Source organism: Gymnodraco acuticeps, unplaced genomic scaffold, assembly GCF_902827175.1.
Source record: "Gymnodraco acuticeps unplaced genomic scaffold, fGymAcu1.1, whole genome shotgun sequence".
Lineage (NCBI taxonomy): Eukaryota > Metazoa > Chordata > Actinopteri > Perciformes > Bathydraconidae > Gymnodraco > Gymnodraco acuticeps.
In genome coordinates, this window is record NW_022991760.1 from 594211 (window position 1) to 619224 (window position 25014).

Consider the following 25014-nt stretch of genomic DNA (forward strand, 5'->3'; position numbering starts at 1 on the left):
ATGTGCTATTAAAGAGCCCAATGATCAGTTTCACACATTATTTTTATTCACATTCTTCTTAAGAAATAAACTATTTGTCCATCAAAAAGGCATTTACTGTAATTTTCCATCCGCCCATGGAACACAGTGAATGTAACAGATGTCAGTTTAATGCTTGGCTTGTTCACAGACGGTTCTCCATCACAGGTTCATCTAAGGTTCAACAGTCACTCAGCAAAGCAAAGAGATGTGAAGTAAAAAATAACAAATGCTGAACATGCACTTCACACAATAAATACTGACAATATTTTAACTGGCACAACTGAACTGTCAAGGGTCACTTAGGAGAAATGAATCCCCATGCTTTCATATTATCATGAGCCTGTTTTCCAGCTTAAGAATCACAGCTTCCATTCGACAAAACAATCTTATCTTCTACAGGTGACACCTCAATGAGGCAGAAACACTGGTGATACCAGAGCTAGTATCACAGTCATCAACACACTATGGAGTACAGGTTCAGGTATGAATACAAATCTAAATTCTCAAAGGTCTGAATTCTGAGGGGAAAGTGAAAGTATACCAGCTTTTAAATAGTAATATTGTTTTTCCTTTGTCAATCTCAGACCTGGTCTTGTTTTTTTCACGTGTCGCTGATCCTCCTGCATACCAAGCCAAAACTCATTCATAAGAACATCCAGTGAAATAGTGGATGTGTCACAGTATGACAGCGGATGTGTTAGTCACTGTTGTAGTCCTCTATGAGCAGCTCCTCCTCCTCTAGAAGGTCTTGGCTTGTTATAGGCTGGGGCTGACTTTCAGGTAATCCTTCCTCAAGCCCAGCCTGACCTTCCTCTTCCTTTTTCTGCTCCTCTTCCTCCTCACTGTCTCTCTCCGGTTGGGCTGGCTCTTTGTCTGTCAGAGCCTCCAGCTTTAATCTGCACACATCAGATCAATGCAGTTTACATAACTGCAATGTACAAATATCTATTTAAATTGAAGAACAGATGTTTCTTATAAGGACACCTGCACATCATTCTAAATCACGCTTACGGAATTTATGTTAAATCACGCGTATCCATAGTAACAATCAATGTTTGTGATTTTAACCAAAGGAATACAATTACTTTTAAGCTCTTGCAACTATATTCATATTACAAATAACACATTGATGTTCAAATTTGTTTAACTCATTATCACTTTTTACTGACAATGATGAACTTCAGCTAAATACATCTCACATAATAATCCAAAAACACCTTCAGTCCGAACCTTAAAGAGAAAAATATAAACATCGAAATAAAAAAGGTACAATTTGAAATGAGATGCATTTGCTTAAGAATGATTGGGAGTCCCTAGTGAGTGCACCTTTAACAACATTACACTTGCATCAAACCTGTTGTTCTTACAGTGTACAAAATAATGTATTCACTAAAACACATGTATTTGGTAAAATAATCATATTACTTTTAGTTTAATATAATGTGACTGATCATTAGTACTGTTATAAAGCAACTTCAAGTAAAAACGCTGAGTTAGAAAGTAAGACTTTAGGTCATGGGGACTCACAGACTTGAAGTGCATTATGGGGAAATGTGAAATTGTGTGCTTTACCTGCCGGGGAGCCTCCTCAGCGACATGTGACCCACATCCTGGATAAAAGCTATCTGAGCTGGAACACAGTGAAGCACAGAGCACGTCTGTTAATAAAGTCCAACACACACACACACACATCCAAATGCATTCACAGACTCTCACCGCAAAATAAATCCTTACTTTGTTCACAGTCAAAAATACAATTCTTCAGCCAGCACAATGACAAAACAAAAATCAATGAAACACTAGGAAATTCCACCTAAAATAACAGTACCACCATCATTTGTAGGCGTTTTAAGCACGAGGCTTTGATATAATGCTTTAATGTCAATAGAGATATTAGCAAGGAAACCATAGCAACCGAGCATGTTATGAATGTGGCAGATTAAAGAGGTTTAGGGCAGTATTTTCAGGAAGGAGATACATAATATATCTTGGCATTTCTACCAGGTGGGCTAAATGCTCAGTTGTTAGTCAAAGCTTTATAGTACATTTGACAAGCGATTTTATTAAAACAGACGTCACATCATATGACATGGTTAAGCTACTTTACGAGAAATTGTTAAAGACTTTCAGTTACAAAATATATTCATTGTGTTTGAAACAATGTGTTGTTCTGAATCTGAAGGGTTATGATAATACATGTTACTTTGTCAAAACAGACTATCCTCAAATGATGCTCTGTGGATCTGCAGCATATTGAGAGGCAAACTGAAAGCTACGCTGTGCATGAACCACCCTTGACAACTTTACTCTTCCTTTTTAGTAAATATAACTAGAATTGTATTTCTTGGACATTTTAACTCAACATCTTATGTTTATAGAAATATCTTTATTTATTTTGTAATGTTTTTACTGCACATTCCGACTTATGTCTATATATTATTTTAATTGTATTTTGATCTTTAATTTACTTTATTCTAAACTGTCATGAACCCAACTTCCCCGGGGATAAATAAAGCATTCTGACTGATTCAAAGTGTGAGATTTGACTCGTTTAAAAACACATCATATAAAAGAAGAAAAAAACAACCATGCATGTATCAAGGCAGCGGGTAACACATTGTATACTTTATCAACGGCCAATGGTGCAACGTTATTACTGATTTCAACCAATGCGGTTACTACGCTCATTAACATCAGCAGTGTGTGTGTGTGTGTGTGTGGTGTGTGTGTGTGTGTGTGTGGTGTGTGTGTGGTGTGTGTGTGTGTGTGGTGTGTGTGTGTGTGTGTGTGTGTGTGTGTGTGTGTGTGTGTGTGTGTGTGTGTGTGTTACCTTGGTTCCTCAGAGGGTTGGTGAGTTTGGCCAGGTAGGGCAGCAGCTCTGTCTGCAGGCTGACCGGTGTGAGGCAGAAGCTCCTGAACAGAGACTGAGCAGCCAGGCCATTCTCTCGGTGCTGACAGGAGCAACATCAGTGTCATTACAGAATACTTATTCCTCAGACACACGACAGGATTATATTACATGTGGCTGGCGCTTTTATCCAAAGCGACTCACAATAAGTGCAAACACCATAAAGATTTAAACTCCGAACAGCAAAGAAAGTGCAGATATATTCACTCCAAGCGAGTCAGACCGTTGTAAGTGATGGTAAATTATTTACAGGGCCTAAATTAATTTTAATTAAACATTTGTATATATTTAATTGCCAATCTAGAATGGAAACAGATAGGTCTTCAGCTTGTGACGGAAGATATGCAGAGTTTCTGCTGTCCTGATGTCAATGGGGAGCTTATTCCACAATATAGGAGCCAGGATAGCAAACAGGCGTGTTTTTGAGGGGTCCCACTCACAAGCCGATTGGCTGATGTAGAGCAAAATTGTTTTAGTTGATATATTCATGGTCAAATGTATAATCTGAAGGATGTTCTATACATGGTTTACCCTTAATAACAAGGACTTTGACAGTTGTTTGAATCTGTGGATACCTTTTGTTACAGTAATACTATCCCAAGTTCCCAACTATGCAAACCTGCAGTTGAGGGCACACGTCCAGACTTAAGAGCTTTAGGAAGAGGTAAGTACAATCAAATTGTTACATTTTGTATTTACTCATGCATATTAAAGTGAGAACGGTACACCTTTAGTCTCAAGCCCCCGGCAACTACTGTACTTTTGTAGTAATGGTTCAGGTGACATCTCTAGTTACAACCATGCAAGATGCAGTCACACAAATGTAGAGTATGGCCATTACATAATGTGTCTACCAGACCATAGCCAAATGAGCTAGTTTGTCAGTTACCCTCTTTATGGCGTTTCATTAAAAGAGCCAGGTCTTTGTTGCAGACAACACAAGTTAAACCAGTCTGTAACTTTTAGCCACAGCTAAGCCAGTGACAGAGCACGATGTGATGCGTCTTACCTTTTTGTTGACCAGCAGCCAGTTGGGCTTGTGAAGCGGTCTGAAGCCGACAGAAACCTGCTGCGAGTTGGAGTGCAGGAGCCCCCTGGTGGCCACTGAAGACCCATAATACTCCATGGTGCTGCGACTCTGAAAACATCATTACACAACCTTTTGGTACAGATTGTTATGATCAACAGTGGTGTAAAGTAACTAAGTACACTTACTTAGGTATTGTACTTAAGTACAATTTTGACAGACTTGTACTGGACTTGTTCAATGTTGTGTTACTTTGTACTTCTACTCCACTACAATTCAGTTAAATGGTGTACTTTTCCTCCACTGCATGTATTTAATACCTTTAGTTACTTCACAGATCTGGATGAATGATGTGAAATATAATCAAGTGTTAAATCAGACTTTAGTTCCACCTGGAGTAAATCCACCAGCTACCCTGCAGTATACAAAGTCATTCAAACTAGCTGCACCTTTACCAGCTTTGAGAACACTTTCATGATCAATCATTATAAAACATATATATATATTATTCTGAAATGGACCAATCAAACAACGACTACTTTTACTTATTTAGATGCTGATACTTTTGTACTTTTACTTGAGCAACCTATAAATGCAGGACTTGTACTTGTAACAGAGTATTCCTACACACTAGTATTATACTTTGACTTAAGTACAAAATCTGAGTACTCCTCCCACCTCTGATGATCAAAGTATTCATATCACTTTTTAAATGTCTAGGAAAGACTGACCGTCCAATCAGAATTGAGGAGGTCAGCATCAGACAGATACTCGCTGGCTCGGTCCACATCCTCCACCTCGGAGAAGAAGTCCAGGTAGTTCTGGTGGAGGTACAGGCTGAAGAACTCCCCGGACATGTGTGAGCGCTCAACAACAAACTGAACGAAGAGATAAAGACAGAAGTGTTATTATTGTTTGAGCATGCCGTTTGTTATCTGTGAAAGCTAGTAAACAAACGTGTGTGCACCTCAGGGTCTACGAGTAACGCTTCTCTGTGATGATGAGACAGGTGAGAGGGTAGAGGGGGTCCAGGGGGACTCTCAACCACTTCAACATCTTCCTGTTTCCCTCCTGGTAATGACAAACACACAAACTATTTGACAACACTGACAGAAGCTATTTGAATCATCATCAACTGCATCTGTGCTACCTGTGGAAATGGTCATTAAGGTTTTTATTTATATAATTTATCTTGGAGTTTTATTAGGGACATTTCCTTGTAAGTTGGTTTTTTAATCTTTTAACCTTTATTATAAGGTTTTGATTATTATTTTTATTTTAGAGGTTTTTATATTTTGTTGTATCGATTCATTTTTGTCTTTGTTTTTTTCCGAGGGATCATTATTTATTGTTTTTATTATCATACCTTTGACCTCCTTGTGTCTCTTAAACTGTTCTATGATGTTGCTGCATGTTAAAGGTCTTAGCGTCTGATCTGAGGGGAATTTCTTCTTCTCTGTTTTCATTTGTAATGTGTGCCATGTTGTTAAAGCACTTTGAGCAGAAATAATAATAATAATAATAATAACTATAACTAAAGCTTTATTTAGCTGGCTCACTGATTTGTGTTTCTAAAAACAGAGGAAGAAGATAGTTCAGGCTGTTACACACCCTCCTGGTTAGGAGACACTTGTATGGAAACAGGGAGATATGACCCACGTTTGCAGTGCAGGATCTTCCCCAGAGCTCTGAACAGGAAGAGAGAAGCATCTTTCCCTCCAATAGCCTGCTCCTCTTCCTGATCCCTTTTCTGTTTAGACCTCTTCTTCCTCTGGTTTGTTCTGGAAACAGCTTTGCCCAGTGATGTCCCCTGTCGGTCCTTCCTCAACAGCCCCTTTTCCAATGACGTGTCTGGAAGGTTACAGCAATGGCAGAACTTATACATGTCAGTTGATTAGACAACCACGATGTTGAGTGCACGTATACACTCCCGACCCCCCCCCTCCGGTGTGGTGCGTGTATTATCCGCTGACCTGGGAGGGAGGAAAACTGGAGGCTGTTGATGGCACTGCGAACATCTCCTGAGCTTCCTGAACACAGCTTCTCCAACACTGCCTGGTCAGGGACGCACATCCTTCCCCCGCTCTGCGTAGAACAATGGGAAAGTACAGTGTTAGAAAACCTAAAAACTCGTACCAATATGATTCATCTACTGCAAGGCTTCCTTTCACCTTGCCTGCCTCCAGGGTGGAAATCCGAGAGAGGACCTTCATCATTGTGGTTGGAGCCACCGGATTAAAACTGGCAACAGAGAGCACACAAAACAATGTTCAGAGGAATCCTTTAGATCAGCGCTTTTCAAAGTGTGAGGCGCGCCCCCCCGGGGGGGCACCAGAGAGCTTCAGGGGAGGCGCAGTGTGAGAAGAAAATTATGAGAAACAGTCAAATCTAGCTAGTTAAGCTAACGAGCGGCAACATGGATCCATTTTTTGTGAAGTTACCTAAAGTGAGAGAGGAGACAGCGTCTGGCAGAAAACGGGGGAAGTATGACCACGATTATTTGAAGCTAGGATTTTCATGGACCGATCCTGGCAAGGGCGGACTGGCCATCTGTGTGTTCTGGAGAATCACAGAACGGCCGGCTCGGTTCGCTGACAGCCGGCACTGCCCTTTATTTTAATTTGATTAATACTTACTTTGATCAAAAGCAAGTACCGGTCAAGGCTGCTGCCAGAGGAGGATCTGCGTTTATTCCTGTCTACATTGCATCCCCGTAACATCCGCCTGTGCGCTTCAAAGACGCAGACTCATTGTTCGCACTAAAGTAGGGGTGAGTGTAAGAAGGAGGCAAAGTTGACGTTCAGTGTGTTGCCGGGAGCATAAGCATTTATCCACGATGTTGAAAATGTTAAAAATGTTTAAAACATAAAGATAAAAAGGTTTTAAAAAGTTGTTGTTTAATGTTCTAAGGAGGTGACGCTACTATGACATGTCTCTGTTGTCCTGATGGAACTAGGGTACACCTCAACAGGTGGCCAGTAAATCAGAAGGCTCATACAAAGACACCGACAGCCATTCACACGCAAAAGGCAATTCAGAGTCGCCAATTCACCAAACACATGTCTTTAGACTATTTTGCCAAAACAAGATTGTTTGTTCTTATACGCTCATCCCGACCCCAATCGTCCCTCCTCAGTCCACAGCTGGGATTAAACTGTGTCTAACCTGATGCTGCTGATGTCCAGCTCCTCCTGGATCTCTTTGGGGAAGAGATGGCGAGAACTGCTGTCTCCGCTCAGACTGTCTGACACTATGAACACCAGGGGACACCGACTGGTCTTCACAAAGCGCCTGAAAGAACCACAGCAGGACACAATCTCACAAAAAGAGCAGGGAACACAAGGTGACACAGATCATAGAGCACATAGAACTACTACCAAATACAATTACTAATACTATGTTTGTAGACCGAGCCGGAAATTAGCATCACAAGGACAAAAAGTAATGAGATTTTTCAATTGGATTATGGAATATTGCAGAAAATAAGATCTGTGGCAAATACACGTTTATGATACTTAAATGCAAAAGCCATAAGTAAAAAGCTAACGTTATTAAAGGCTTTAATAAAGTTCTATAAACAAACTACAGCACACACACACACACACACACACACACACACACAACACACACACACACACACACAACACAAACACACACACACACACACACACACACACACACACACACACACACACACACACACACACACACACACACACACACACACACACACACTACACACACACACACACACACACACACACACACCCACACAACACACACACACACCACACCACACACACCACACACACACACACACACACACACACACCACACACACACACACACACTTTTTGTAAGCTGGAATTGAACACAAACCTTATTTAGGACATCTAACCGAAATCTGATATGAAAAACATCGACTTGTTGACTAATTTCCGGGTATGGGACTAATTTCAGCTCCACTCTTTAAATAGACACCTGATAGACTACTGTGTGTCCTTTAGGAAGTATTTTATAAAAAGACACTCAATTCCTAATGCTGAGGAACAAATGTCTCCAAGGTGGCAAGAAAGGTTTCAAGCCCCCTATAATTCCCATTTACACTGAAATGAGGGCAATGAAAGCTGCAAAGTTAAACAGCAGTGCTGGAGTTTCTGTGTGAAAGAAGTGCACAGTGTAAACTCACCTGAGGATATCGTGCAGGCTGTCAGGCTGCCTGTAGAACTGGTTAGGGAAATCCTGAGGAGGGACATGTGAGTGTCAAGTGTTGTCTCAGGTGTGTGAAAAGAGATCTAAACAAAGCAGCTTTGCAACAATCACTGAAATAGATAAAGGCTAAATAAAGATGTGAAAATAAAGATAAAGGAAAAATTGAGAATATGCCGAGGAGGAAAATGAGGAAGAGCTCATTGATTACAATCTAGTTTGTAAATAAATTACTATTCGTCACAATTATGGACGAATGCTCCTGTGCCAGTGGTTACAATGTGGATTGTTTCCCTTAATGTCTACCCCTGCAATGTATCTGGTATCATCAGATGATACAATAAGAGGGTTAATACATGACAACAACAAAACATGAACAGAATATGAACAGTACAGCATTTCAACAGTCAGAGAGAACTTTAGTCTTTTTAAATACAGTGGAGCATGTCAATGGGCTTTGAAAACCCTCACCAGTTGCATAGTTGGAGCTAAATACTTTAGCTTCAGGGATCATAAAAACTGTGGCAGAGCTGTTACAAAATCTACAGTCTTTAAATGTCATCACGTCCATACAACATGAGAAGTGCATAACAAAGAAAGACAGTTATAGAGACTCAGTTAAGCAAAACACATCGCAGGTGCATTAAATAAAAGAAAGGGAACAATGTCTTCAGTGTAGTACAAACCTCCACCAGTATGAACTTCCTGTCTGTAGCTCCACCATCACCAACCATCTTCAGGCACTTGTATTTGTTTGCTCGGAGAAGGAAGTCCTGGAACTGGGTTAACTGGGAGGTGAAGGACAAACCATTTGTCCTCCATTCTGAATTTTTTTTTAGAAATAGAGACACATCAGAAAGAATCCTGGCAATTCACACATTTGAATAAAACACAGTGTGCACATCGCTTTTAATTAGTGGTGCACGATAATTATCGGTCCGATATTAGGAATTATGACGTCATCCCGATAAACCCGATACCAGTATTAATAGCCCCGATAATATACAATATATTTTTTGGGTAAAAAAAAAGAAAATAATACTGCGGTGTGGGTGGATTGGGATGAGGGGCGCTTGCTTACCCCAAGTGAAGGAGTTCAAGTATCTCGGGGTCTTGTTCTCGAGTGAGGGAACAATGGAGTGTGAGATGGGCCGGAGAATCGGAGCGGTACTGCAGTCGCTTTACCGCACCATTGTGACGAAAAGGGAGCTGAGCCAGAAGGCAAAACTCTCTGTCTACCTGGCCATTTTTCGTTCCTACCCTCACCTATGGTCATGAACGAGATCGCGGATACAAGCGGCCGAGATGGGTTTTCTCCGCAGGGTGGCTGGTGTCTCCCTTAGGGATAAGGTGAGAAGTTCGGTCATCCGGGAGGGACTCGGAGTTTAACCGCTCCTCCTTCGCGTCGAAAGGAGCCAGTTGAGGTGGTTCGGGCACCTAGTTAGGATGCCACCTGGGCGCCTCCCTAGGGAGGTGTTCCAGCTGGGAAGAGACCAAGGGGTAGACCTAGGACCAGGTGGAGGGATTATACAGGATTATACGGTGGGGTGTACGGTTAAACCGTACACCCCAGCACGTGCACTACGCTCTGCATCAGCCAAACGACTCGCTGCACCCTCGCTGCGAGGGGGACCCAAGTTCCCATCGGCGAAAACACGTGGGTTTGCTGTCCTGGCTCCAGGATGGTGGAATGAGCTCCCCATTGACATCAGGACAGCAGATAACTTGCACATCTTCCGGCGCAAACTGAAAACTCATCTCTTTCGACTCCACTTCGAGCGATAGAACTATTAACGAAGCACTTTTATACTAATAAAGGACTGGCTTATCTAAAGCCAGTTGAGTAGCACTTGAAATGTTTGGCTCTATGAAACCTGATGTACTTATATGATTCTGTTTTCTTCAAGGTTGTGTCTTCCTGGTCGAATGTACTTATTGTAAGTCGCTTTGGATAAAAGCGTCAGCTAAATGCAATGTAATGTAATGTAATGTAATATCTCTTTGCTGGCCTGGGAGCGCCTTGGGATCCCCCAGTCAGAGCTGGTTGATGTGGCCAGGGAAAGTAACGTTTGGGGCTCTCTGCTGGAACTGCTACCTCCGCGACCCGACCACGGATAAGCGGGAGAAGATGGATGGATGGATGGATGATAAGGTCCACTCTCAATCCTTAGCAATAATCCACATAACGTCTCAGTTTCAGTTCAACAAAAAAACATCTTCCTTAAATACCTAGTTCCCCCCCACGCCACCTTAAATGAATACAGATAAGGGGAGTTTTTCCATCAGAAAGGCAATCCTCTCTGAGGTGAATGATAATGGCCTGTATTGTTAGTGTGACAGTGGTAGGACAGGGGGCTTCCTCCTCACCATGCTGAGTGCTGCTGTATGGCTCCTCGTTGGAGGGGTTAGTCCACTCCTGAACCCTGAGGTCCAGCTCCAGAGATAGAACCTTGACTGTGGCAGTCTTCCCACAGCCCGAGGGTCCCGTCAGCAACAACACACCACCCTGTAACTGACACAGGTGGGAAGTAGTGAAGTACAAATACTTTGTGCTGTACTTAAGAAGATTTTTCTTGTATCAGTACTTTACTCAACTATTTACTTTTCTGACAACGTTTCACTTTACTCCTTATATTTTTTAAACAAATACCTGTACTTTCGACTTACATTTTCAAAACAGGCTTGTTTTTTTTGTTTTTTTAAACAATATGTTTATTCATTTGTCATTCTTTTAAACAACAAGACACACCATCCCTTACAACACTTACGACAACAAAACATTAAAATGAAACAAATGATGTGAAAAACAGAGACAAAGAAAAGACATCATTACAAAAATAAAATTGAAATATATAATAAAAATAAGAGACATTAATGAAATTAAATTTAAAAATAAAATAAAATTGGGCAGTAGCAACATTATCCTAAAAAGTGTACAGTCACAGCAGTTTAAGAAGTACTTTACTTTTCCATTCAACCATATCGCTCTCATGGATTCCCATTGTTATTTCTTAGCATGTTGAAAAAGGGAAAAAGTGTCCCTTTAGACTGTTCACACTTAGTACATATATCTGGAATGTTATTATTAAACTGATGTAATTTCACAGGTGTTATGTACGTGCGCATCAGCCAGTTGTGGTGTAGCAATCTTAATCTGGTATTCGCAGTTTGTCTATGTGCCTCAGTACATATCACACAGTGGTGAACCGTCAGGGCCTTCAAGGTATTCAGAGAATACCCTGGAACACTCAGATAAAACAAACAAAAAATCGATTTAATTATATAAATAAAATGTAATAAAATGAATAAATGATAATGGTATCTGTGTTGTTGATCTGTAATATTAAAGTGTTACGTTGATTTGTTTGTCCTTCTCGGACCATGCTCTACGCATTTCAGTGGTTTTGTGTTAGAAAAGAAAACAACCAATCAGATCTTGTTCTGGGTCTCTGGGTAGAATATCCTTCAAGGTATTCTACATCCTTGATCGAATGCTCTGGCCGTTGCACTGAATGAGAGCGTACGTTTGGACTGACAGTTTGATCAACCAATCATATATTGATTTGTAGCCAATGGGCGTATTCTTTCAGAGTTCCCCTCGGTTCCAGGGTATTCTAGAAGGCCCGCTAGTTAACTGGCTCGAGACAGAGGATCTAGAGATGAATGTGACGAAGCAATTCATGCCGTTTTATTGTTTTTAACGTTGAAATGGCAAGTGCAACAGGTGAAGATGAAGTTGTTGCGGAATTGTTGTGAGTACCCTTTTCAAGACGACAATTCTGTGAACAGACGGACATTATAAATGTTGCCGCGGAGGGGGGCGGCGGCGGCGGGGGGTGTGTCGTGTGTGTCGTGTGTGTGTCTACCATGGTGTCTACAGAAGGTCCAGTTGTGATAGACACGGTTCGCCACTGATATCACACCCCAGTCATCCAAGGAAATATCCTCCTGTATATCTCCCTTCCAGGCGTTAAGCCGGTCGGTAGAGGATTCAGTGGAGTTAAAAACGTCATATAGCACTGAAATAAGCCCTGAAATAAGCCTTTTCCCATGACAATTATCAGAGATCAATCGTTCCAGTTCAGAAAGTGGTGGGGGAGTTAATAACTGTTTGCGGGATGCAGTTATAAAGCTTCGTACCTGTAAGTATTTATAAAACTGCTATTTGAAAGGCCAAATTTAGTACGCAACTGTTCAAATTACATCAACGTTTCATCTTGAAACATATCTCCTATCTTTATTAGACCTTTCGTTGCTCAATGATGGAAACCTTGCTCCATTCTTCATGGTTTAAATTGTTCATTTCCCCAGATTGGGGTAAAACGGGACATTGACGATTTTCCCCCTAGTACATCTTGAATTTTATACCAAACATTGATCATATTCAATACAAATGGGTTAGATGTTTGTTCCCTGAGCTTTTTAACATTGGCAGAATACATGTATGAGTTAAGTGGCAATTTAGGGGTAAGTGAAAAGGCTTCAATGTCTACCCACGCTGGGACTGGGTCGGGGGAGAAGTAATACATTATGCTGCGTAATTGGGCGGCCCAGTAATACCACTGGAAGTTAGGAGGTTTGAGTCCTCCTCTGTCATACGGTAAGTATAATAACGTCAAACGTAGCCTGTGTCGTCTATTATTCCAAATGAAATGCGAACATGTTTTCCTCAATTTAGTGAAATGCGATAGTGGCAGGTAAAGGTATGTTTTGAAACAGGTACAATAGTTTTGGAAGGATATTCATTTTCAGTATATTTATTCGCCCTATTAAAGAAATTGGCATATTAGACCATCTTTCCAGTGATTTATAAATTGATTCAAGAGCAGGATCATAATTGTTTTTTACAATTGTTCCCACATCAGGCACTATATGTATACCTAGGTAGGTAAAAGAGTCTGTTGAGTTGAATGAGGACACATGGTCCATAGGATTGCATCTTTCTTTTCCATTCAAGAACATTATGGAGGATTTTCCATTATTCACCTTATAACCTGCAAATAATCCAAACGTTTTAATTACATTTAGTAAAGCTGGAATTGAATTAGCTAAATCTGTGAGGAACAAAATGACGTTGTCCGCGAAAAGAGCTATGCGATGTTCTAGCTGTCCCAACCTGACACCTGAAATATTCTTGTGTGTCCTGACTGCTATGGCGAAGGGTTCTATGGCAAGTATAAATAGGAGGGGTGACAAAGGGCACCCCTGTCTGACCCCCCTATTAATATTAAATGGTTGAGAAATAATATTGTTAGTCAGAATTTCAGCTGTGGGTTGAGTGTACAATAACCTTACCCAATTACAGAAAGCAGTCCCAAATCCAAAACGGTATAGTGTTGCATATAGAAAAGACCATTCTATTCTATCTAACGCCTTTTCGGCATCGACTGATCGCAGAGCAGTGTCTGGCGCGTCTTTCCTCTCGTGAAGTAATTTAACACTGTCCGTACGTTACGAAAGCCTTGTCTCCCTTTAACAAATCCATTTTGATCCATATCTATAATGACAGGGAGAACAGACTCCAATCTACGTGCTAATACTTTGCAGAGAATTTTAATGTCCGAATTTAGAAGTGAGATTGGACGGAAAGATTGGCATTTATGGGTTTTAAAATTAAAATGATCATGGCACCTCTCAATGAGGGAGGGAGTGACCCGTTTTTATAGGATTCCTGAAGCCTTTCTATAATTGGAGTTAAAAGTTTCCTCTTGAATTTCTTATAAATATCGATTGGTAATCCATCAGGACCAGCTGCTTTGCCAGCATTCATGGCATCAATTGCTTCTATAATTTCCTCCGTTGACAAATCAGAGTCCAGGTTGATTTTTTCTTCATTTGAGACACTTGGGAATTTTAAATTATCCAAAAATGAAGTTTGAGCGTCCGAATTAGGCGGATATTCTGAGGAGTATAACGTTTCATAGAATTGTCTAAAGGTTACATTTATTTCTTCAGGATCCACAGTCACATCTCCCTTAGAATTTTCGATTGCATTAATAGCTCTTTCTGATTGTAGCTGTTTAATTCTCCAGGCCAGAAGTCTCCCAGTTTTTTCTCCCTGATCATACAAATTATGTTTAAGCTTCAACAAGCTATTCGCAGCCCTCTCAGCAGATATTTGATTGTATTCAGCCTTAAGAAGTAATAGTTCCTGATGTGGGTTTTCTGAGCTATCCATAAACTTGTCTTTCTCTCGCACTTTAATTTTATAATCCAGCTTTTCCAGTTTTTGACGGATGCGTTTTAATTTAGGAGACGTAAAACTTATAATCTGTCCTCCCAAGAAGGCTTTAAAAGCTTCCCATCTGATACAAGCCGAGGTCTGACTTGTGTTCATTTAAAAAAACATATCTATTTGTTTCCCAATAAAGTTTATAAAAGCCGGGTCCTGTAGCCAGTTTATATGAAAACGCCATCTCGGAGGGCTATTAACCAGTTTAGAATCTACATATGTAAAAGGTATCGAGGCATGATCAGATAACACTATGGCATCATAGTTGCAGTCTTTACATTTTATATCTCATCTGTGTTGATATTAGAAAGTAATCTATCCGTGAATAGGTTTTATGTGTGCTAGAGTGACAAGAATATTCTATATTGTTTGGGTTCAGTTCCCGCCAGATTTCTGATAAGCTCAAATCCTTCATAAAATGTAATATAGATTTTCTAGCTCTAATATGGGACGTGTCGAATCCAGTAGATTTGTCTATTTGTGGGTTCAGGGCCACATTAAAAATCTACTAAGTACCTGCTTCACTTTAGTTAATTTACCCAAGCCCCTGCAATTCCAAGATGTAACCTTAACCTTCATAGATTTAGACATACCTCGATCGACCATATATTGTGTTTTATAGGTTGTTCAGTGACTGTAATAGTGAGTGGATAAACAATGCTGCCCTAACAAAATACGTGTAAAAAAGGACATACAGTGGGGCAAAAAAGTATTTAGTCAGCCACCAATTGTGCAAGTTCTCCCACTTAAAAATATGAGAGAGGCCTGTAATTTTCATCCTAGGTACACTACACACAACTATGAGAGAGAGAATGGGGGGAAAGAATCCAGGAAATCACATTGTAGGATTTTTAATGAATGAATTGATAAATTCCTCGGTAAAATAAGTATTTGGTCACCTACAAACAAACAAGATGTCTGGCTCTCACAGACCTGTAACTTCTTCTTTAAGAGCCTCCTCTGTCCTCCACTTGTTAACTGTATTAATGGCACCTGTTTGAACTCGTTATCAGTATAAAAGACACCTGTCCACAACCTCAAACAGTCACACTCCAAACTCCACTATGGCCAAGACCAAAGAGCTGTCAAAAGACACCAGAAACAAAAAATTGTAGACCTGCACCAGGCTGGGAAGACTGAATCTGCAATAGGTAAGCAGCTTGGTGTGAAGAAATCAACTGTGGGAGCAATTATTAGAAAATGGAAGACATACAAGACCACTGATAATCTCCCTCGATCTGGGGCTCCACGCAAGATCTCACCCCGTGGGGTCAAAATGATCACAAGAACGGTGAGCAAAAATCCCAGAACCACACGGGGGGACCTAGTCAATGACCTGCAGAGAGCTGGGTCCAAAGTAACAAAGGCTACCATCAGTAACACACTACGCCGCCAGGGACTCAAATCCTGCAGTGCCAGACGTGTCCCCCTGCTTAAGCCAGTACATGTCCAGGCCCGTCTGAAGTTTGCTAGAGAGCATTTAGATGATCCAGAAGAGGATTGGGAGAATGCCATATGGTCAGATGAAACCAAAATAGAACTTTTTGGTAAAAACTCAACTAGACGTGTTTGGAGGAGAAAGAATGCTGAGTTGCATCCAAAGAACACCATACCTACTGTGAAACATGGGGGTGGAAACATCATGCTTTGGGGCTGTTTTTCTGCAAAGGGACCAGGACGACTGATCCGTGTAAAGGAAAGAATGAATGGGGCCATGTATCGTGAGATTTTGAGTGACAACCTCCTTCCATCAGCAAGGGCATTGAAGATGAAACGTGGCTGGGTCTTTCAGCATGACAATGATCCCAAACACACCGCCCGGGCAACGAAGGAGTGGCTTCGTACGAAGCATTTCAAGGTCCTGGAGTGGCCTAGCCAGTCTCCAGATCTCAACCCCATAGAAAATCTTTGGAGGGAGTTGAAAGTCTGTGTTGCCCAGCGACAGCCCCAAAACATCACTGCTCTAGAGGAGATCTGCATGGAGGAATGGGCCAAAATACCAGCAACAGTGTGTGAAAACCTTGTGAAGACTTACAGAAAACGTTTGACCTCTGTCATTGCCAACAAAGGGTATATAACAAAGTATTGAGATGAACTTTTGTTATTGACCAAATACTTATTTTCCACCATAATTTGCAAATAAATTCTTTAAAAATGTGATTTTCTGGATTTTCTTTTCTCATTTTGTCTCTCATAGTTGAGGCATACCTAGGATTAAAATTACAGGCCTCTCATCTTTTTAAGTGGGAGAACTTGCACAATTGGTGGCTGACTAAATACTTTTTTGCCCCACTGTATATTCCAACACATAAGTACACATAAAACCCCAACCCTCTAACATACATTTCCCCCTGAGATCTACAGAAAAATCTCCCCTCCCTCTTACCACCTCCGACATGACCAACCTACCACCAGACCTGCACACTGTAGTGGGCTGTCCTTTGTCCCCTCTTTTACCCTCCCCCTGCAACGTGTTACAGATTAACACTTTCAGAACCCACACAAATACATCCCCCCTCCCATCTCTTTCCCAAACACCAAAAGTGCCATTTGTTCACGATAACAGCAACATTACCCAATTCCTAACTTTTGCAAGAACAAATATTGTAAACTTTGAACATTAAGGTTCACAGTGAATAGCTTGAATTCAAATAAGAATTATATTCCAACCAATGGAAGCGTTGTATAATTTACCAATAAAAAAATAAACAAATTGAGCCTCCAAGGGGGCATCGCCTTTTGCTGCCCACTTGACTCCCAAAGCAAAGAAAGAAAAACATTGAAAAAAATGGAGAGCTTGCCTGTGTTGCCTTGTAAACTGGCAATTGTAAAAATGTAAATTATTATTGGGGCATCCGCTCCGAAACTCACATATATATAAGCGGTGTTCATGTGGTTAATTTCAAACTCAGTTAAGACAAAACAGCCAAAACAATTATTTATCAGGAAAGAATATAGGTAAGGTAGGGGCAAGCCGCCCCGTCATCCGGGAACAGCATCACTTGGCGATCTTTGTAGAATATTTTACCCATTTGTCTTGCAGCATTCTGAATGAGGACTTTATCCTTGTAATTAAGGAACTTTATGATCAGTGGTCTAGGCGGGCCATTAGCAAGTTTAGGGCCAGAGAGCCGATGGGCTCGCTCGATAACAATAGGAGAGGCGCTAATCTCAAGGCATCGGGGAGTCAGGATTCCAGGAATGCGCAAATATCCTCCCCTTCTGCCGCTTCAGGTAAATTCACCAATCGTAAATTGGATATTCTGCTCCTGTTCTCAGAGCTGTCCAGTTTCGAGGTAAGCTTGGCAACTTGTTCTCCTTAGCTCACGGCTCTCCTCTGCAGGGAGACGACGTCATCTTCGGTGTTTGATATTCTCTCCTCAGTCTCGGATATTCTCTTCTGACATCTGGTCAGCTCACTTTTAACGCTGTTGACGGCTGAAAGTAGCCCATCCAGTTTAGATGAAAACTCTGTCTTCAGGCCATTTATTGCTTGTAGGATAGCATTATCGGTGTTGTCAGTGGTAGCGTTAGCTTCTGAGCTACCCTTGCACTCGTTGCCAGCTGAGTTTTCGCCTTGCGTGGCCAGGGCCGCCTTAATGCACGGGCTGACCTGGGCTGAAGCCCAGGGGCCTATGGAGATCGGGGGCCTATCATGAGCCAATTTTATTTCGGATGTTTATTTTTTATTTTAAATAAACAAAGTCTTGGCTTTCAGAATATGAAACTTTTATTTCCAAAATCGCACGATAAATACATTTTTGAAGCTTGTAAAGGGAAGAAGACAGCTCTCCCTCGCCACTCTGCTGTTCCCCTCCCTCCGCTGAAATTATGAATGTAAGGCGTATAGTAATCATAGATAACACGGCAGGGTCCGTTACAGTTTGTTTTCATCTGGTTTCAAATAAACAAAGTCTTGGCTTTCAGAATATTAAACTTGTTTCAGCAAATTCAGATGATAAATACAACTTTGAAGCTTGTAACGGCACAATTACAAGCGGAGAACGGAATAACTTGACGTCACAGCAGGCATAACAACAGCGGGTGTTTCTCGTGAGGGTATTCCCCGGGAAACAAACACAATACACACAAACGCAAAAATACACAAACGTATACACACACACACACACACACTCGTGAGCTACCCCCAGACCAGTAATCCAAACGAAAATATCTCTTTTTCTCAAAAATGATGCCTCTGAAACAGTCAGTGGGCACCACTTAACAGCCAATCAGAATGAGAACATGTTTCACTTGTGACGTATTCAAATTGCGAGTGATTGAGTGACAGATGAAGGTTGTTTAGGAGAAAATGTCGGAGAAGAAAAAGTTTGAGAGTGGCACTCTGAAAAGGAAATTGTTGAGGGAAAAGGAGTTTCGAGACAAGCAGCTATTACAAAAAATGCCGAAGCTTACAGGTTATTTTAAACCTGTAGGCCAGGATGAGGAGGAAGGACAGATGAGTTCTGTACCGAGCGGCAGCGGTGCCGGCTGCGGGGGCCTCGGAGCCAAGTAGGCCGTCTGGTTCTGATAGCGATGGAGTAGCGGGAGAAACAAGGTAAATATTATACATCAGTAAAATGTATAATCTACAATAAAATCTCGTTTAAAATTGTGTTACGATGTCTAAAGTTACTGATAAGTCACATGTTTCCTGCCTGGCCTTGCCCGTGTATCATTACCCTCTCTCATCTGGGCGCTATGCACAGCGCCCGGACAAGAGTGCAGCAAGTGCAGCAGAAGCCAACTGTTGTTATCTTTAAACTATGGCGCCAAAACATAATTTCAGCCAATCAGCGTCGTCAAATCTGATGGTCACAGGGCGCCTACGTTAAGTTTTCCGCACTCTCGCAGGAATATCTCCGTAATGGAGCGAGCTTAAGTTTCACTTTCGATTGCATGATATAGCCCAGCGCAACACCTTCATCAAACATGTTGCCACTTGTCTGTACCATTTTCAGGCGATTTGTAATCTGTTCTAGAAAAACGATGTGTTTTTCAAGAAGCGTATAAAAAAAACAATGGATGTATTTGATGAACATTTATCCATGCTGGAAGTAGATTTAGATGTTAGGAGTTAGATAGAGATTATTATCTAATATATGCATCCGATGAAGCATTGCATGAAGTCTGTTGATGATCAGAGGCTGTTGTTGGGGCTACATAAACGTTTTTATTTTTGTTTTGTAGGCAGACCCTCAGAGTTAAACTTGGGCCTGCGACCATAGTTTTACTGTATTTTGTTTTGAAAATCCACAGTGGAGTTTTGTGTCATACTACATGCGGTGTATATTGCATATCTCTCAGTAGTCTGTTGTCTCTGACATAAACTCTGTAATAAATGTAGTCTACATTTCATAAGAGGTGTAAAACCTGAGTGTTTTTTTATTGGTTAAGTGTGCTTGGTATGAAAAAGTTTGAGAAACACTGCGCTAGTGAGAAATTATACAGATGGCTAGTCCGCCCCTGAAATGTCTATGCAAACGCTATTATTAATAATAATGTAAAAAAAAATTGATTGAATTAATTTTTTTTATTTACAATTTTTCTTTTGTAATCATCTCGCGACCCCCACTTTGGGAACCCCTGCTTTAAACAGTTGTAGTTTTGGCTACTTTTTACTTAAGTAATAACTGTTACATGTCTAATATGTGTAATGTGTAATATAAAGCGAATTGTGCTCAAAGCGCTCTAATACAAATGTAATGAATTATTATTATTATTTAAGTACATTTAAAAGCACATGCTTCTTCACTTTTACTAGAGTGAAAAAGTTTAGTAAGTACTTTTACCAGAGTATGTTTAAACAAGAGTATCTGTACTTCTAGTTGAGTGAAGGATGTGTGTACTTTTTCCATCTCTGGTAACAGAGAGGAGCCAAGCTACACCTACACTTTGACCACCACAAACAGCATGTTCATGTGTTTAGGTTATTGTAGCTCAGACCAAAAGGTCAGCTCTTGACACTTCTTGGGGTGCGTTTCATTTCTCTTATTTTTCATTTCCTCGCTCCTCGGGCTCGGTATCACCGGAAGTTGATTTGTCTGCGCCATCTTGAGTACCGTCCCAGTGGCCTTATTTTTTCCGGAGGATCGAGGAGCGATAACGGAGGAGCGATAATCGAGGAACTACCAGACCATCCTCCGGTGAAATCCTCAGACACTCGCCCCGCCCCCTTACTGTGTATCGCTCACTGATTGGACGATGCAGCGCATGCACTGATCTGGTTGCTGTCAGACGATCAGCTGTGCGTAGTGCTGCGTACCGGTACACCGAACCAGTACTGGAGTTTCGGTTCAAGTCCGGTTAAAACCGGAACGTCGGGAACCGGTACTTGGACTCGCAAAAAAACTAGCACTTACGTATATTCTCCTTTTTGTTATAAACCATCTAAAACCTCCCTGAAGGCAGGAGAGACTGAAAAGAGTCAAGGGAAGCTTATAAAAGTTAACAGCATTTAATTACACAAAAGATGCGGTGGTGTACAAATTAAATTTCAAAAGGAGGCGCTCTCCTCATCTCCCATCAGCCCAGGTTGGTGTCTGTGGTTATTTAAACATTCCCTGATAAACGTTATTCAGCGTCAATAAATGAGTGCTAATCCCAGTGTGCTCAGTGTACAACATCACATGTCATTTCACCTTCGATTCACCGTTTGAAAACGTAGCATTTCGCCACATGCTAATGCTAACCGGAAGTGAAGAATTTTCAGAATAAAAGTATTAAATTAGTGTGAACTTCCGTTTTTTTTCAGAATAAAACTGATTTAAATTAAATAGTGTATTTAATTCAAATTACGCCATATCAACATTGATTTTAATTTCTAACAGTATGTATGTGTACATCACTATTTATGTAGTATGTACTGTATAATGTACACATGTAGAGTTGTAGAAAAGACATGGTGTACAGACAGTACACTCTGACTGTACAGTCACTACAGTGTATACTGTTAGGCAGTGGCGAACCGTGTCTATCACAACTGGACCTTCTATAGACACACACACCCCCCACCGACCGCCGCCCCCCCCCCCCCCCCGCGGCATTATAATGTCCGTCTTTTCACTGAATTGTCGTCTTGAAAAGGGTACTCACAACAATTCCACAACAACTTCATCTTCACCTGTTGCACTTGTCATTTCAACGTTAAAAACAATAAAACGGCATGAATTGCTTCGTCGCATTCATCTCTAGATCCTCTGTCTTGAGCCAGTTAACTAGCGAGCCTTCTAGAATACGCTGGAACCGAGGGAAACTCTGAAAGAATACGCCCATTGGCTACAAATCAATATATGATTGGTTGATCAAACTGTCAGTCCAAACGTACGCTCTCATTCAGTGCAACGGCCAGGGCATTCGATCAAGGATGTAGAATACCTTGAAGGATATTTTACCCAGAGACCCAGAACAAGATCTGATTGGTTGCTTTCTTTTCTAACACAAAACCACTGAAATGCGTAGTGTCCGAGAAGGACAAACAAATCAACGTAACACTGTAATATTACAGATCAACAACACAGATACGATTCTCATTTATTAATTTTATATACATTTTATTTATATAATTAAATCGATTTTTTGTTTGTTTTATCTGAGTGTTCCAGGGTATTCTCTGAATACCTTGAAGGCCCTGACGGTTCGCCACTGCTGTATAGTAGGTGTGTAACAGTGTAATACGTATACTAGTCTACTTTACACTCTACCATTCAGCAAAGTTTTAGGGATTTAGGCTCAGTCAGCTCAGGGACTGTTTGGTTACTTTAGTTTGGTAAATGAAATAAATGTTTGAACTTTGTAGTAGTTCACTGTAGTTGCTGTCATAAGTCATTAGTAGACTAAGTGGCAAAAAGTGCTTTTTTTACATTTGTACTTTGTAGAGAAATGTAGACACAAGTTGGAAGGGAGCACAATAAACCTGACGAGTTTGAATTTGAGTTGATTATGAGTTTATTTTCAATTGATAATTAGCTCACAATAAGTTCGCTTTAGTTACTCACACAACTTGCCATGGGTTCAGCCATGGGTTCAGGTCCGGACTTATAAGTCCATCTCACGCTCCATTATTCCCTCACTCGAGAACAAGACCCCGAGATACTTTAACTCCTTCACTTGGGGTAAGGACTCATTCCCTACTTGGAGTGGACAGTCCATCGGTTTCCTGCTGAGAACCATGGCCTCAGATTTGGAGGTGCTGATCCTCATCCAAGCCGCTTCACACTCGGTTGCGAACCGATCCAGTGAGTGCTGAAGGTCGCAGACCAATGAAGCCATTAGAACCACATCATCTGCAAAAAGCATTGGTGCAATCCTTAGTCCACCGAACTGCAGACCCCCTCACCCATGACTACGCCTCGAAATCCGATCCATGTATATTACAAACAGGATTGGTGACAAAGCGCAGCCCTGGCGGAGGCCAACCCTCACCGGAAATGGGTCCGACTTACTGCCGAGGACCCGGACACAGCTCTCGCTTTGGGAGTACAGAGATTGGATGGCCCTGAGTAGAGACCCCCTCACCCCATACTCCCGCAGCACCTCCCACAGTAACTCCCTGGGAACTCGGTCATACGCCTTCTGCAAGTCTACAAAATACATGTAGACCGGATAAGCGTACTCCCAGATCCCCTCCAGGATCCTTGCGAGAGTAAAAAGCTGATTCGTCGTTCCACGAACAGGACGGAATCCGCATTGTTCCTCCTCAATCTGAGGTTCGACAATCGGCCTGACCCTCCTTTCGAGTACCTTATGGCGCGTTTCCACTGCAGCGGGTAGCTCGCTTTAAGCGTGCCGAGCCGTGCGGGGCCCGTTTTTGGTTGCGTTTCCACTTGGCCTAGTTTTGGCCCGGGGCTACTTTTTCACCTTTTTTCTGGCCCGACTAAATCGTGGTTCTAGGGCCAGGAACAACCAGGCTGAGTCGGGCTGAGTATGCTAAACTAGAGAGAGAATCGCTGGCAAGGGGGCCACAACTACAACAAGATGAACATATTTGACCGTGAATTCATTGTAATACACGTTTCAAAATGATGCCGAAGTAACAACATACTGATACCGGTTAGTAAAAACCATGAATTAATGCTTTGACAAGTCTGCAGACAGACGGCAGGCGAAAAACCCTTTTAAAATGCGTGTTTTCTAAATGTAGCTTGGCTAAGCTAACGTTATATATGCTCCGACCGTCCACACTCACAACAACGGCCTATACAGACATAAATAAACCAGCGACTGTATTCGCCATGGCAGTCTGTGGTTTGTACTTGTTTAACTTTTGTCAAGTTTCTGAACAGATATGAAGAGCTGTGAGCTCTGAGTGATAACAGCTAACGGCTGTGTTATTTTTCTGGGGCTCTCATTGAAGATGACGTCACGGCTCCGCCTACACTGCGTTACTATAGTAACTGCCCCAGTTCCTAAACTGTAATGGAAACGCAGCATTAAAGTGAGCCGGGCCTAATAAGGCCTAACCAAACCGAGCGAAGTGGAGTGGAAACGCGCCATTAGAGTAAACTTTCCCGGGGAGGCTGAGTAGTGTGATGCCTCTGTAATTGGCACACACCCTCTGATCCCCCTTTTTAAAAAGGGGAACCACCACCCCGGTCTGCCACTCCTTCGGTACTGTTTCCGACTTCCACGCAATGTTGATGAGACGTGTCAACCATGACAGTCCCTCAACACCCAGAGCCTTCAGCATTTCTGGGCGGATCTCATCCACCCCCGGGGCTTTGCCACTGTGGAGTTGTTTGACGACCTCAGTGACCTCCCCCCGGGAGATTGGTGTTGATCCCCCGTCATACTCCAGCTCTGCCTCTAACATAGAGGGCGGAGTTGTCGGGTTCAGGAGTTCCTCAAAGTGTTCCATCCAACGCCCTAACACTCCATCAGTTGAGGTCAACAACGTCCCATCCTTACTGTACACAGCTTGGATGGTTCCCTGCTTCCCCCTCCTGAGGTGTCGGACAGTTTTCCAGAACAACTTTGGTGCCGCCCGAAAGTCCTTCTCCATGTCTTCTCCGAACTTCTCCCACACCCGCTGCTTTGCCTCGGCCACGGATGAGGCTGCTGCCCTTCGGGCCTGTCGGCACCTTGCAACTGCCTCGGGAGTACCCCAGGATAACAAATCCCTGAAGGCCTCCTTCTTCAGTCGGACGGCTTCCCTGACCACCGGTGTCCACCAGGAGGTTCGAGGGTTACCTAGGACCTTGAGACCACAGCTCCCCGCCGCGGCTTCGGCAATAGAGGCTTTGAACACCAATGTCCCCAACCTCCACAGGAATGCCCGAAAAGCTCCGCCGGAGGTGTGAGTTGAAGGCCTCCTGAACTTGGGCCTCCTCCAGACGTTCCCATTTCACCCGAACTACACGTTTGGGCTTACCAGGTCTATCCAGAGGCTTCCCCCGCCACTCGACCCAACTCACCACCAGATGGTGATCAGTTGACAACTCCGCCCCTCTCTTTACCCGAGTGTCCAAAACATACGGCCTCAGGTCCGATGATACGATAACGAAATCGATCATGGACGTTCTGCCTAGGGTGCTCTGGTACCACGTACACTTATGAGCATCCTTTTGTTCGAACATGGTGTTTGTTATGGCCAATCCATGACTAGCACAGAAGTCCAGT

At 42.1% G+C, this 25014-nt stretch overlaps 1 protein-coding gene across 2 annotated transcripts in view; it reads right to left on the reverse strand.

Moving 5' to 3' along the window:
• Positions 1-24: 24 nt before the first annotated feature.
• Positions 25-25014, reverse strand: part of rad17 (RAD17 checkpoint clamp loader component) — a 34339-nt gene continuing 9349 nt past the window's right edge. Inside the window, exons 5-17 of one of the 2 annotated variants that reach the window (XM_034199267.1) lie at positions 10533-10677; positions 8852-8988; positions 8146-8198; positions 7122-7247; positions 6128-6197; positions 5930-6041; positions 5616-5807; positions 4924-5027; positions 4688-4834; positions 3939-4067; positions 2852-2972; positions 1594-1651; positions 25-917 (exon numbers count right to left, since the gene is read on the reverse strand). In XM_034199267.1, coding sequence (XP_034055158.1) covers positions 719-917; positions 1594-1651; positions 2852-2972; positions 3939-4067; positions 4688-4834; positions 4924-5027; positions 5616-5807; positions 5930-6041; positions 6128-6197; positions 7122-7247; positions 8146-8198; positions 8852-8988; positions 10533-10677 — 1593 coding nt within the window. In that variant the 3' untranslated portion in view covers positions 25-718. Of the gene's footprint in view, positions 918-1593; positions 1652-2851; positions 2973-3938; positions 4068-4687; positions 4835-4923; positions 5028-5567; positions 5808-5929; positions 6042-6127; positions 6198-7121; positions 7248-8145; positions 8199-8851; positions 8989-10532; positions 10678-25014 lie in introns of both variants that reach the window. The other variant, XM_034199266.1, reaches the window with a different exon arrangement.